This window comes from Garra rufa, chromosome 15 (genome assembly GCF_049309525.1).
Source record: "Garra rufa chromosome 15, GarRuf1.0, whole genome shotgun sequence".
Lineage (NCBI taxonomy): Eukaryota > Metazoa > Chordata > Actinopteri > Cypriniformes > Cyprinidae > Garra > Garra rufa.
Window position 1 is genome coordinate 20,802,529 of NC_133375.1, and position 15,077 is coordinate 20,817,605.

Here is a 15,077-nt window from a genome sequence, read left to right on the forward strand (position 1 = left end):
GATCTTGACACATTATGACAAAGGTTGTGCCCAACCTGGCAGGTAAAGGCTTGGACATTGTCAGTATGCACCATAAAGGTTTTTTATTGTTCTTCTTTCAGCGTCATGGAAGTCTATAGTAGCTCGCAGCTCAAACACATCTTAAACACTCTAGTGCCACCAGCAGCTCAAAATGTAATTTAGGATATCTTTTGAATCATAAGTGCTAGGAACAAAATTGTTAATTTAAAAAATATTCCTTATACTCCTAGCCCATTGCTCATATTATATACACAAAAATCAAATATGACAGACCATGCAGACAACAAAAATTATTGAATTCAAGTAAATGAGTCTTGAGATATCTCCAGAATGAGGCAGAGCCTATGGAGTTATTTATGTGCCAAAATTAAACAAACAAATACAGCGTTTTGCAAACAAACACAATCTGCTTTGCAAAGAAAAAATCGACTTTCAAACAAACAAAAAGTACTATGCACAAACACAAGTCAGTTTGAGAGAAAATGCAGAGGTATAACAAATATATGTATTGTGTGTTGCAAATATATATATTTTTTGTGAGGAAACTTGGCTTTCTCACACGTGTGCAGACAGATTTTCTCACAAATGCGTCCATATTTTCTCACAAATGCAATGGAGCAACTTCCTCTTGCAAAACAGCAGATGGCGCTATCGGTCAATTTACTCTATTCTCCCAAGACCTCAAACAACGTGTTTATATGGTTTACCCAGTGTTGGCTAGAAGGAATATATCTCCGACCGGAAAACTAACAATGAAATTAATTTTTCTACCCATTAGGTGTTTTTTTAATGTCTACAGCTACCCAACCCTAAACTTAGTCCTTAATTTAATACAAAAACAGTATTATTGTTGTACAGTGTGATAATAATGTTAGATTGATGTGCGCATGCCCAGTAGCGAATCCTGTCTCCCTTCTAGTGAGTTTCTGCCTTACTATTTTTATAATTAAACATTTGATGTTTTCACAATGCTGACTCTACCACAATGTCAGTGAAATTCAAAATATCTCCTTTAAAGTGGTTAACGCTACTGATCAGTTAATGGCTTGGCATGGCTAAACATTTAAGCTAGGCCTTTTTAACATGCAGCACCACCTTAATTACATGTTAGTTCCTGCATGTTAGTTCGTAGGCTAAGTAATTAATATTGAGTAGACAATTATGTGCTCCCCAAGTAAAGTCATGACATAATGATACAACAATAATGATTTCATGTAACTTTATAAGTAAGTTAGTAATAATGTGCCTTATTTTATGTTACATATGTTACATAACTCAATATTAATTATAAAGTTACATGAAGTCATTACTTGTTAATGTATCATTATGTCATGACTTTACTTTGGTGGGGGGCACATAATTGTCTACTCAATATTAATTACTTATTAACTAACATGCAGGAACTAACATGTAATTAAGGTTGTGCTGCAGTACTGCATTCATGCAGTAATTCATATGACTCATGTTGTAGTTACGTTAGTTCTTCATTAGTTCTTGATTAATACATGTCTTAACTAATCATTAGTTCATAGTCAAGAAATTACTAGTTCACGTATTAATGCATGATAATTCATGTACTTTTATTGCAAAGTGTTACCTGCTAAATGTTCTTTGCAGCAACAAAAAAACGTATATGGACAAATTATATAAAAGTATACTTTTTATATCCCGCGATCCAGCATAGGTACGGAGAACTGATAAATGTTAAAAAGGCCTAGCTTAAATGTTTAGCCATGCCAAGCCATTAACTGATCAGTAGCGTTAACCACTTTAAAGGAGATATTTTGAATTTCACTGACATTGTGGTAGAGTCAGCATTGTGAAAACATCAAATGTTTAATTATAAATATAGCAAGGCAGAAACTCACTAGAAGGGAGAAAGGATTCGCTACTGGGCATGCGCACATCAATCTAACGTTATTGTTGGAGCTATTTTGCACTTTGTTTATTTTAGGCTTAAGTTAAGTTATAGCCGATTTATTTCCTTTCCTTTCTTGTTAAAGTTAATTTGCTTTATTTTGCATTTATGCTTATTTTCTTGTTTATTTACATTGTTGTTTATTGGTCATATGGTGCTATGTTAATTTACATAAGTAGGTCAAGGTGGGAGGGACCTCAGGCTGCAAAGCCATGTTTTTTTATGGTTTTTTACTAGTGTAAGAGAGGCAGCAGCAAATGTCTGTGAGCTTGCTTTCTTGGTGTAAATAAACCTCCTTAAACTCATTTTTTGCTATGGACATTAGTTTATTTTGGTACCTCTAAACCTGCATATGACGTAGCCTCAGTGGCCATTTGAGAAGTTTGATATTATTAGTTTTGTTTAAGTTTATGGACAAATAGCCACTACAGTTATTATCACACTGTACAACAATAATACTGTTTTTGTATTAAATTAAGGGCTAAGTTTAGGGTTGGGGTAGGTTTAGACATTAAAAAAACACAATTTAATGGGTAGAAAATTTATTTCATTGTTAGTTTTCCGGTCTGAGATATATTCCTTCTAGCCAACACTGGGTAAACCATATAAACACGTTGTTTGAGGTCTTGGGAGAATAGAGTAAATTGACCGATAGCGCCATCTGCTGTTTTGCAAGAGGAAGTTGCTCCATTGCATTTGTGAGAAAATATGGATGCATTTGTGAGAAAATCTGTCTGCACACGTGTGAGAAAGCCAAGTTTTCCTCACAAAAAATATATATATATTTGCAACACACAATACATATATTTGTTATACCTCTGCATTTTCTCTCAAATTGACTTGTGTTTGTGCATAGTACTTTTTGTTTGTTTGAAAGTCGATTTTTTCTTTGCAAAGCAGATTGTGTTTGTTTGCAAAACGTTGTATTTGTTTGTTTAATTTCGGCACATAAATAACTCCATAAGAGCCTGGTAACAGTCATCACAAGCATGACCTGATGGTACATGCACAGTAAGCACAGTGCCACCTAGTGGTCGGGAAATTTGAACCATTGATATTTTTACTTGTGAACTGTTTGAAACCAGATAACATTTATCTTAACCTACAGTATTTAAGATTATCGCAAGCCATTTTACTGTCTCAAGACTAAAACGTTGTAAACTTAAATGCTGGCACAATGTAGCCCAATCTTAACTTAAGGCTTTATTTTTCTCCATTTCTATTACCAATGGTAACAGGCCTCCTTGCCACTGATGCCTTTATTTAAGTGTATTTAGATGGGGACACTTAATATTATTGACTTGACTACAGTACACAGAGGCCACGTACACACTGCAGCTAGATTCAGTTCACCTTTTACTCCTTAATCGCGTTCTGTACACACATTATTCACTAAAATAAGGGAGTCACAACCACATTCGCAACTGCATTAACTCCTGTAAATACAGGTTTTACAGAAATTCGACTGTGTACAGAACTGAAGAATTACAGTAGTCAACATTTGAAGTGGATCAAACCTTTCAACAAAGTTTTCCTAAATCCAAAACAATACTCCTTGTCTTAGGCCAACTTTGATTAACTTTTTGGATACACTTCATGCCAATGTGTGTGTATAGATGGCAGTTTTAGGAGCAAGTCATGTTTGCGTACACACTGAACGATAATTTACAGGACTCCTGAAACTTGCAGTGTATACGTGGCCAGATATTATTGGCTGAGAGCCGAACTAAGCTGGATGACGACAACAGTTTCCTCCAGAGTTGCTTTATAGATGAACTAAACTCATTCCAAAATTGCACTTTACAGTAATTGAACTAAACTGAATCAACAATGAACTGTTTTCAACTGAATAATGACTTTTTATTATTGTCTTAAGTAAATGACTGCATTATCTTTATTTAGAAAACACAATACAAGAACATTCACATTAGACAACAAAACTATTACAGTACAAGTATAACCCAGTTATTTGCAGCAGTGCCTTCAGTCTATAAGGTCACAAATGTGGAACCAACTCACCAGTCCTGTATGGGGTAAACCGAGCTGTGTAGGTGAGGTGAGTTCTTTCAGATGGCACATTTGAGATGGATCTCCAGCGTAGAATATTAACATAAGTATTTCAGGTGATCCCTGAGTAACAACCTCCTCTTACTGCTAGTACATTGGTCCAAGATTAGTGTGCATTTAATAACGGTCCTCTAATATTTGGACATTGGAATAAAAGTGCTCGTCCTTACCAAAACCACATCAAATCAAATCAGTTTAAAGTTGCTGTTTGTACTTGAGAGTAGAGGAAAATGCACAAGCACTCTACCACTCTGACATTCATGTTCTTCAGGTTTCAAAGGCCCAGTGAGACTTTAAGCAGCTCTGCCATTTGTTCAGTCATAGCACCATCCTCATCTGAACAGGAAAAAAAAAAAGTAGTAATTAAAGACCAGATACATAGCAACTGATAACATAGTAAAACGACCACAATAAAAGTCTTAATTTTAATGCATTAAATTTATTGGACTAGCTTAAAATTGGAATTCATTATAATATATGCCATTTTATAAATTGCGACCTCTAGGTTTGATAGATGTAGTGTGCTGACACTCACCTCCATCAGTGGTCATGTCCTGTTCCAGTTTCAGCTTCTCCTGTCCCACACGGAGCATGCAGGCCTCAATTGAATCTCTGCTAATGAGCTTGATCACCTGCACTGTTCTGTGACACAAATACATTACCATGAATCAGATTTCCTTCTTTATGGAGATCTCAAGTTCCTTTTGATCATACTAACCTGGTTTGGCCCATTCGATGACAGCGGTCCTCTGCTTGTTTGTCATTAAATGGATTACAATCAATATCATGCAGTATCACCGTGTTTGCAGAGGCGAGGTTGATTCCCTGCCCACCAGCCCGGGTCGACAGGAGAAACACAAAGACATCAGGATTTGTATTGTATTTATCAATGAGACCAATCCTAGAGAAGCCAAAAGGGTTGAATTAGATTTGTTCAAGAGGTAGCTTCCTACTTAAATCCATTTAATAAACTTAATTAAATTTTAGGACATTTGGGACATCATACGTAAGTGTAGTGTGTACAGTGGTATCTGAATTTATACATTTGTTTACATATTAAATGTGAATACATTGGATATTGAAATAAAATTCTGTCTGAATGATTGATCAACTGCATTTCATTACTTACAAAGCAACAGTGAAGATAGTTAGTCCTAAATAGCATGTATGAAAAACAAAACTGAATTGAGTGACATGAAGTACTGAAGAAAGCCCACCTCTCCGCCATGGGAGTAGAACCATCCAGTCGAACAAACTGATGGTCAAGGTGTTTGAGCAGAATCTCCACAATGTCCAGCACCATGGTGAACTGACTGAAAAGGACAACTCTATCACCCTTGAGAAAAAAGAAAGTTGTTTTAAACACATCGGCAACAAAAAAAAGAAAACTAAATTCAAAATGACTCATCAGGAGACTGTTAAACAGAATCCAGACAAACCTTTTCTTTGAGCCTGGTGAGTAGTTTGGTTAAAAGTGCAAACTTCCCAGAGTCTAAGATGAGCTCTTTCTCCAGCTGAAATCTGCTGATGGAGCTGTACTGCTTACATAAATTATGCAGCTCAAAATCAGACATCACCTCCATGTCCTCCTGGATCAGCGCAGGGTCTGCATCATAATGTGTTGGCTCCTAACATAAGCAGAACCATGTCAGCTCAACAACAATACGCAATACAGCAGTGATTCTCTGTCACCACTTACTTACCCCAAGTTGTTTTAAACTTGTATAAGTTTCTTTTATCTGTTGACCCCAAGTTAGTTTGAAGAACGTTGGTAACTAAACTTTTCTGGTCCCTAACGAATTTCTATAGTATGACAAGGGGGTTAAAAACATTCTATGAAAGTGAAGTCAGTAGGGATCAGAAACTATTTGGTTACTCACATTCTTCAAAAAACTATTCTTGTTTATTCAGCAGAGGAAAAGAAACTCATAACAGGTTTGTAACAACTTCAGGGCGAGCACATTTCACTTTCATTTTTAGAACAAATAAGTTCCCGGGGCAGGATTCATGATAAACAATTTTGTTTTTAAATGCACAGTTCAATCTTTATTATTCAGCCTCCTTTACAAATTAATCTCCCAGTCCTCACCTTAAGCATGGCTTTACTCATGGCAGCCAATTTGTCACTGGTGTAGTACTGGCGGTGCAGCAACGGATGATTAGCCATCTTTCTCAGCTGCATCATCACATTGCAAAGCTCCCGCTCTGAGGACAAGAAAATAGGAATTGTTTGACAGATGAACAGAGTTAGAAAAATGGTTTTCAACATCCCCACTTTGTTTTTCAGATCCTCCAGCTTAGAAAGAACATTTTCTTCACAACCCATGTATAATTTGTAAGATAAATCAAAATACGACAGAGGCAAAAAAAAAAAAGTGCAATACTAGTAGACAGTACATACTGTCTCCATTCGGCGCCTTCTTGAGACTTTTGAAGAGTTTTTCATACAGCTTCTGCTGGGCGTCACTCATGGGACACATTTCAATTTTCTCTACTTTTGGTGGAAGCTGTTTCAACACCTAGAATGACATTTACAAAGTCACAAAAATACATACTGGCCATATAGTAATTTACTTTTATGGATAAATATTTCTGTGAAAATTTCTCAGTAGTGAACCATATCTTAATCACACTGAAAAAGTAGTCTTTACCTCACTCTTGACTCGTCTCAGAATGAATGGCTTCATGATAAGTTTGGCCTGTGCAATTCTGTCCTTGTGAAAACTACTTTCTTCCTCTGATGACCTCTGAAACCAAGCAGATAAGCAGAAAGTGAGGATTTTTTTTTTTTGTCTAGGTATGTAATGATTGCTGTGTTCTTAAACAAGGAGGGCACACATAGTCTTATAATTAGGCATAATCTGTGCACTGTCTGTACCGTAGAGAACATTTTGGAGATCTGTGAGGTGCTGCTGGAGAACATGGAGGGCATGATGAAGTTCAGGAGGGACATAAGCTCCAACAGATTGTTTTGTAAAGGTGTTCCAGTCAACAGCAATCTATGCTCAGCCTGTAAATGACAAACACAAATGTACAACCAAGCTGTAAAGATAAGTACATTTCTATTCTCTATTCATTAAGCACTTTCCAAAGTAGCCCAAAAGGGGAAGGAGAAAAAAAAAAAAAAAAAAAAAAAAAAAAAAAGTGGCAGTAAACAGCATTTCTTTAAATCAGGGGTGTTCAATCCTGCTCCTGAAGGACCACTGTCCAGCAAACTTTAGCTGCAACACCAATTAAACACAACTGAACCAACTAATCAAGGTCTTTTTAGGCATACTAGAAATCCTTCCAAGCAGATGTTTTGAGTTAAAATCTGTGGGACACCAGCCTTCCAGGACCGAGTTTGGACATATTTATATTTACAATAATGTTTATGACTCAGACGATTGCATGTACTGACATTGATGGCCATGAGGTGGCGGTAGCGTAAAGAGTTCATATTTTTCAGCATGTGGCCCTCATCAAACACGGCATACTTCAGTTTCAGCTTGCGGAAGAGACTGCGGTCATAGTCATTCCCTATTGTGAGATTGTAACTGATACAGATGAAAGAAGAAAGGGAAAACAGAGAGGTATTAACTCAACTGAATACAAGTGATTTTCATAAATGCATGACCAGTGCAACAATTTATAAGTAATGTAAAACAATATGGTGAGCCATCTAATACTTACGTGGATACTATGATGTTGAAATCAACTATGCCACTGAGGATGTCTTGTCGCAAGTATTTGCGGTCTTCCACAGACCCTACAAGTATAAACACAAAAGAACAGAGAAAGGAAAAAAAAAAGATTCTGTATTAACATTAAATAATTTGCACTGGGTTCTGAGACCAGACTAGGTTTGGAGGTTATAGTACATTAATAAATGATCATGTGACTTTTATAGGATTCTATGATTTCCACGCTGTGAAAAACGCAGACAGAATTGCGGAATTCAGTCATAAAAACATTAATGCGGAATGTCACAGAATTTGTCAAAGTCTGGATGAATTAATCAAAAGAGGGTCATTACACTTAAATCAAACTGCACTATGGACTAGTATCTGTAAATATTAAGCCGCAAAAATACCATTTAAATATGAATCTTGCACGTTCTGTGTGTCTGTGTTAATGAATGGCGCTAACCCCCGGTTTTGTTTACCACACACACACATACTGAAGCGCACATGATACTCTGTGATATTAACGTGTGCCACCTCACTAAATGAGGACATAAATACATCAACAACATCTGCTGAAAGTCACTTCATGAGCATTTGACTATTCAGTTTGAGTAAAACTAGCGTCATATACATACAGAACTATAAAGGTAGACACGGCACAAATAAAAGTCCAGTTTAACTTGAAGACATTGTGGCAGAAATACATACAATGTTCTGTAGAATTTATATAGCCTACTACCACTATGAAAATGAAAAACATTTTATAGGGTATATTCCAACAACATTTCCATGTTTTAATTTTAATAGTAAATTTGCCAAATTTTTAATTAAAAGATATGAAATTAATGTTTTATGCCTTCATTTAATAACTGGAAACTTTTTAATAAACAGAGGAAAAACTTTTTTTTGGTAAGGCTATTTTAAGAATAAATTAGAAAAAATGAAGTATGCATTCAAATAATTAGACATGCTAAAACACAGAATTTGATCATGAACATATATGGTGATAAAAAAATAAAACTTCATAAGGGCCTAAACATGTCATTTTTGTTAAACTTTAATAAACTGATGTGAAATTGTATAAGTTTCATGATTTCAATTACACATGGCCCTTGATTAATACAATTTTATTTAACCATTAAAAGAGTAAAAAAAAAATTAAAACGAAAAAACAATCCAGAAAAATAAAAACGGAATTTGGAAAATATAATATAAATAATACAGATTTCATAAGGCCCTACTTTTATGTACGCCAAATGAGCTGTAAATGCAAAAAAAAAAAAAAAAAAAAAATTTGCAAAATATTTTTTCGAACTGCATGAAAAACCACCCTTTGCGAGCACAGAGACTTTTTTTTTGCAATATATGTGTTTTTGAGAAATTTGAGAGAAAATGGAAACGCAGCTACTGAAAATGTAACATTTTAGAATTTACATGAGCTTCCCCGAAAACTAACTTACCATAGTAAATAAGAACTTTAAGACTGGGACACCAAAGACCCAGCTCACGAACCCAGTTATCTGTGAAGAGAGAAATGAATCATCTGTCAAGCAACGCTACAAGTTTATATGCTACACTCCCACCAACATAAGCGTCTCACTTACCCAGTGTGGACGAGGGTACGGTAATAAGATGAGGGCCTTTGATTCCTTTTTCATACAAATGAGCCAGGAAAGAGATGGCCTGAATAGTTTTACCCAGCCCCTGTGGAAAGATCAAATCACTTATAACCAATACCCGTGATAATAGTCCTTTGCTTGAATTGAATCAGTAACCTTGTTGAATTTCACACCTTTAAACTTAATATGACAGTGCCTTACCATTTCATCTGCCAGGATGCCACTCAGATTGTGCTGGTGCAGAAGAATCAGCCACTTCAAGCCAATCAGCTGATATGGCTGGAGTTTGAAACTAAAAAAAGTCAAATAGAAGTTTAAAAACTAGCATAATCTGATATCCCAGGTGTGCATAATGAGAATATATAAACTCACTTGCTGTTCAGGACTTTGGGTTGCTTGATGGAGCCCATGCCTGCTTCTATGACCTGGGTAACATCTTTAGTCATTTTCTTTGCAATCTTCTCACATCTTCCCATAAGGTCTCGAACCACCTGCCTCTCCTTAAGCACGACCTTGCAGCCATGTACCAGATCTATAGACAGGCCATTTTCCTTATAGAATTGCTCTTTCTGAAAGTAAGCGAAACAGAATTAGCACTTTTCCAGCATGAGCTGAATGGTTAACTAAGCTAAATAATGCAGTTGTGTACAAATTAGAACTTGTTAACACAGTTTTTGTTTGCACACATCAGCCAAAGCCTTTCCACCAGCATGGTTCACCTGTCTTGTCTAACCAATAGCTAATGTCATTGCGAATTCTGTCTAGAATGGTTTGTAATTTTCCCATTTTGTTAGCAAAACATTTTAAACTACTGTGACAGATTTTAACACCTCATTTAAACAATTAGATACAACTGTGCTCAATCTGTCAGTGGGCATGAATACAAATCTGCCAAATGTGAATCACTGCTTTCACAGCCAAAAGAACTAATCTCCTTTGAGCACTTCAAAATTCATTCAACCACAACAACATAATTCAGAGTGACAATTAACATGGCAGCGGAGAGTGCACACATTAGATTCTTACCACATCTTTCCAAGTGTTGAAAGGTCTCAGCGAAATGATCTTCTGGGCTTTTTTGATTGAGCAGCCAGATATTAGCGCAAGCTCATCTAGGGAAGCCTCTTGGAGAAACTGAATGATCTTGTCCTGGAGATTTGTAGAGATGCTGTCCTCATCCTCCGAGTCCGGATCATCAGAGATACTCTCAACATCACTGTCAATCTCCTCTTCATCCTCAGAGGCACTGTCAACATTTAATGGCGATTCATCGCCCCTCTTCCGCTTAAAGGATGCGTTCTTGGTCGTGCTTTTGCTGACTGCTGATTTTTGTGTTTTTGGAGTAGACGCACTATAGACTTTTGGCATAGGAGACGGTGCCACTGTCAGCCATCTTGACAGACTAGATGAGCTGTCAGGCTTCTTTGAGCTCTTTGCCTTCTTTTCCCTGGAGTGAGATGATTTTGACTTTTGTTTTCTCTGATCTTCTGGTGAACTTGAATCTGAATTTAAAGTGATAAAGCATGGACAACTTTAAGTCAGTTAATTTTCACAAAAAGATTTGTATGTGGACTAAACCTTCACTTGTAGCCGAAATGCAGTAATAATCACCTGCTGATGAAAACACAAGCAGTGATCCCAAGGCATTCTCATAGTCCCAGTCATGCTCTTTCAGGACATCCCTCAGGACCTGTTAGAGAAGTCAAAGACACAAACTCTCCAGAACATGTCAGAGCTCTTGTATTAACATACTGTAGATTTAAACCTTAAGCCTACCTCTTTTTCAATATCAGGCAGTTTCTTCTTTAGCTTCTTCAACAGAGCCTCCTGCCTCTCTCTGCTTGGCTCCTGACTCTCCTCATCATCAGAATCATCTTCTTCTTCCTCCTCCTCCTTCGATTCTGAATCTGACCGCTAATTCAGAGTCAACAGCCATTTCAAAGTGAGTTCACCATTAAGGCTTTGGGAAAGATGTTGGGTTTAAAACATTGATTTAAATTGATCACTCACCACAATTTTTCTCCTCTTCTTTGGCTGATCATTATCACCACTATTTCCTGCTTTGTTTTTCCATCCAACCAAATCTGTATATTTAAAAAAAAAAAAAGTTTAGTTTTGAATTATGTGTTATAGTGTTGTATCTTAATTACAAATCATCTTACTATTAATTTGCACAAAAGATAAAATATTGATTAAACGCAAAAATGTGAATGCAGTGACGGAGAGCTAAAGGGATAGTTCACCCAGAAATGAAAACTCTGACCCTGCATAGACAGCAAGGGTCCTACCATGTTCAAGCCTCTGAAAGGTACCAAGAACATCGAAAAAAATAGTTAAACCGCAACTTTATGAATATACAAGAATTCTTTTTGGGGTGTAAAAAAACTAAAATATCGACTTTATATAACAATTCTTCTCCCCCGAGTTACCATCTACCGCCATTATCGAGATCACTACAACACATGCGTGTGGTGCTGCTGATGTAAAACACGCATGCACTGCACCTTGTTTACAAGCAGTGGAAAACAAGCGCAACGCATTGTGGTGCTCTCGATAATGGCAGCAGAAAGCAACTCAGGGGAGAAGAATTGTATAAAATAAAAAGTATTCTCACAGCTTCATAAAGTTACAGTTGAACCACTGATGTCATGTCAACGATTTTGTCAATGTTCTTTGTACCTTTCTGGGCCTTGAACATGGTAGGACCCTTGTTGTCTATAGAGGGAAAGCTCTTGGATTTTTATCAAAAATATCTTAATTTGTGTTCTGAAGACGAACATAGGTCTTATGAGGGTGAGTAACGAACCCTTTAAATCAATGGCTAAATGTGTAACAAGCAGACATATATAGGCCAATGTACACTGCATTTATATTTGTCCATGCAAAAAAAAAAAAAAAAGATGGCCTTACTGTCTTCTCCATAAATCATTAAACAATGTGCTATAGCTCCTTCCAGTGTGCTGGTGCTTTCAACTACCTGTGACAATAGAAAGTTACACAGCATGATAAAAATCCACAACGTTTATCTGCTTTATTAAAGGAACACTCCACTTTTTTTGGAAATGGGCTCATTCTCCAACTCCTCCCGAGTTAATAAGTTGATTTTTACCGTTTTGAAATCCATTCAGCCGTTCTCCTGTTCTGGCGATATCACTTTTAGCATAGATCATTGAATCCTATTAGACCAGTAGTATCGCGTTCAAAAATGACCAACGAGTTTCCATATTTGTCCCATTTAAAACTTGACTCTTCCGTAGTTATATCCTGTACTTAGACCGGTGGAAATGCAAAGCTTCAATTTTCTAGGCTGATAAGACAGTGTAAGTACAGGATATAACTACGGAAGAGTCAAGTTTTAAATAGGACAAATATGGAAACTCGTTGGTCATTTTTGAACGCGATGCTATTGGTCTAATAGGATTCAATGATCTATGCTAAGCTATGCTAAAAGTGATATCGCCAGAACAGGATTTCATGACAATGGATTTCAAAACGGTAAAAATCAACTTATTAACTCGGGGGGAGTTGGAGAATGAGCATATTTCCAAAAAAAAGTGGAGTGTTCCTTTAATTATTGATGTTACATCACCGAGAAACTCATTACCTCCAATAGATCTTTTTTGCTTTTCTGAGGAAACAACTCCATTAGTTTGATGATTTTGTCTTCCATCTCCTTGCTTATCTGGTGCTTGGACTCTGATGTTGTATCCCTGTGAAATAATGCACGTTATCACTTTCTACAGACTAGACAGGGTGTTTAAAGGATAAGTTCACTTCCAGAAAGTCCTTCATTCAAGAGCAGCAAGTGATTTTTCTCTTTTTATTTTTACATTTTATTAATATTAAGCACAGCCCCATCCAGAATTAAAACTTCCTAATAATTTACTCACCCCCATGTCATCCAAGATGTTCATATCTTTCTTTCTTCAGTTGCAAAGAAAATAAGTTTTTGGAGGAAAACATTCCAGGATTGTTCTCCATATAGTGGACTTCAATGGTGGCCATTGATTTGAAGGTCCAAAATGCAGTTTCAGTGTAGCTTAAAAGGGCTCTACACGATACCAGCCGAGGAATAAGGATCTTATCTAGCAAAACGGTGGGTAATTTTTTGAAAAAAAAAAAAATAATAATTATATATATATATATATATATATATATATATATATATATTTTTTTTTTTTTTTATACACTTTTTAACCACAAATGTTCTGCTTGCTCTAGCTCTGCAACGCACATCTTCACACATTATGTAATCCTGTTGGAAAGGTCACACATGAATAAATATAATTATTATTATTTTTTTTCATAAAACGATAGATTGTTTCACCACATAAGACCTTTATTCCTCAGCTGGGATCGTGTAGAGCCCTTCAAATCGTTGGCCACTATATGGACAAAAATTCTGTAATGTTTTTTTCTGAAAAAAAAAAAAAAACTTTATTTCTTTGTGACTGAAGAAAAAGACTTGAACATCTTGGATGACATGGGGGGGTGAGTAAATTATCAGGAAATTTTTATTCTGGAGGTGAACTTATCCTTTAAATGTGAACATTTAAATAATTAACAACTCTTATAATGTAAGCTTGAAATGTATAGAAAATGTGTGGAGCAGCAAATGTGTCTAAGAGAAGACATACTACAGCCTCACTTCTGACAAAACTCATAGTCTCGCTTACTTGCCCATCTTGACAACTTTGTCATCAGCAGAAACATCCTCGAATGTATGTCTTGATGCCTTGCCAGATGCACAACGACCATCTGTCTTTTTTTGGTGGGCTGGAAAAAGAAAATCCAAGACTGAATCAAGACATTTTGGCATACAACATCTTGTGACTATATCTATGTAACATGACAACTACAACAAGTATGCTGTAAATGGGGTCGGATATACTGATAAACAAAAACAGTGAGCAGGTTATTTCGAGAATTCGCGTCAACCCCTAAACAAAGGTAAAAGAGAAACATCTTCTAACTGGCCACCCACACTTAACCTGGAAATGGTACATAAACTGACATTCCATCTCATATCAATATAATCACAGACGAAACAAACGCATTTACGGCACTCGGCATGCTGTCTAACGTTACATAGAAAGCTCACTAGATTTTGAGAAAAATCCATCCATTAGGAAAGCTAAACAAAGCCCCGGCTGGAAAATGGCAGTTTTTTCTTACCCCGTTGATTCTCCTTATCCGAGTTGGATCCGTCCGACGATTTACGGTCACTGTCGACTGCATTGTCCCTTTGGAAACGAAATCGGTCTAGGTTGAAAAAGCTCATTGTTATATAAATATTTTCGTAATGGGAATCCTCTGTCTCACGCGGTCTTATATCCGCCGGTGACGCTCGCGCATTCGATAATAAAAGCTTCAGGACAGCCTCTTAACACCATCGACTTCTGATACAAATGCAACACCGAACAACGTAAGCGACTCAACTCTTAACTCAATTAAATATTTAAGGTTTAAATTCTCGAAAAAAGACAGTACAGTAATTCCTCGACACAACGAATAACACGTTCCCGCCACCGGCTGGCAATGCGTCACTTCCGCTTTTGAGCCAATAACAACACAGCGGTTTTTCCCTTTAAATGGCCAGCCAGGATTATAAATATTAAACTTTACGATTTTACAGGTCCAATTATTTAAAATAGAAAATAATTATATTAAATATACTAATGTATAAAATGAATAAATAAGGAAAGCTACCAAATAAGTGTTAAAGTGTTTTATTAAAGTAATTTGATGTATACATTTACAGCAAAATCAGAGTACAGGCAGTTTTAG

At 36.4% G+C, this 15,077-nt stretch overlaps 1 protein-coding gene across 1 annotated transcript; it reads right to left on the reverse strand.

The window, feature by feature from the left end:
- Positions 1–3,815: 3,815 nt before the first annotated feature.
- On the reverse strand, positions 3,816–14,814 carry smarcad1a (SNF2 related chromatin remodeling ATPase with DExD box 1a). The gene is made up of 23 exons (XM_073818985.1): positions 14,466–14,814; positions 13,967–14,066; positions 12,895–13,000; positions 12,201–12,267; positions 11,301–11,374; positions 11,067–11,204; positions 10,902–10,980; positions 10,317–10,792; positions 9,663–9,859; positions 9,492–9,582; positions 9,276–9,375; positions 9,132–9,191; positions 7,679–7,754; positions 7,407–7,542; positions 6,885–7,016; positions 6,658–6,753; positions 6,408–6,525; positions 6,096–6,211; positions 5,446–5,634; positions 5,224–5,342; positions 4,725–4,907; positions 4,542–4,648; positions 3,816–4,342 (listed from the first exon to the last, which is right to left on the reverse strand). The coding sequence occupies exons 1-23, from the start codon at positions 14,569–14,571 to the stop codon at positions 4,281–4,283; spliced, it is 2,928 nt and encodes a 975-aa protein (XP_073675086.1). The 5' UTR covers positions 14,572–14,814; the 3' UTR covers positions 3,816–4,280.
- Positions 14,815–15,077: the final 263 nt, after the last annotated feature.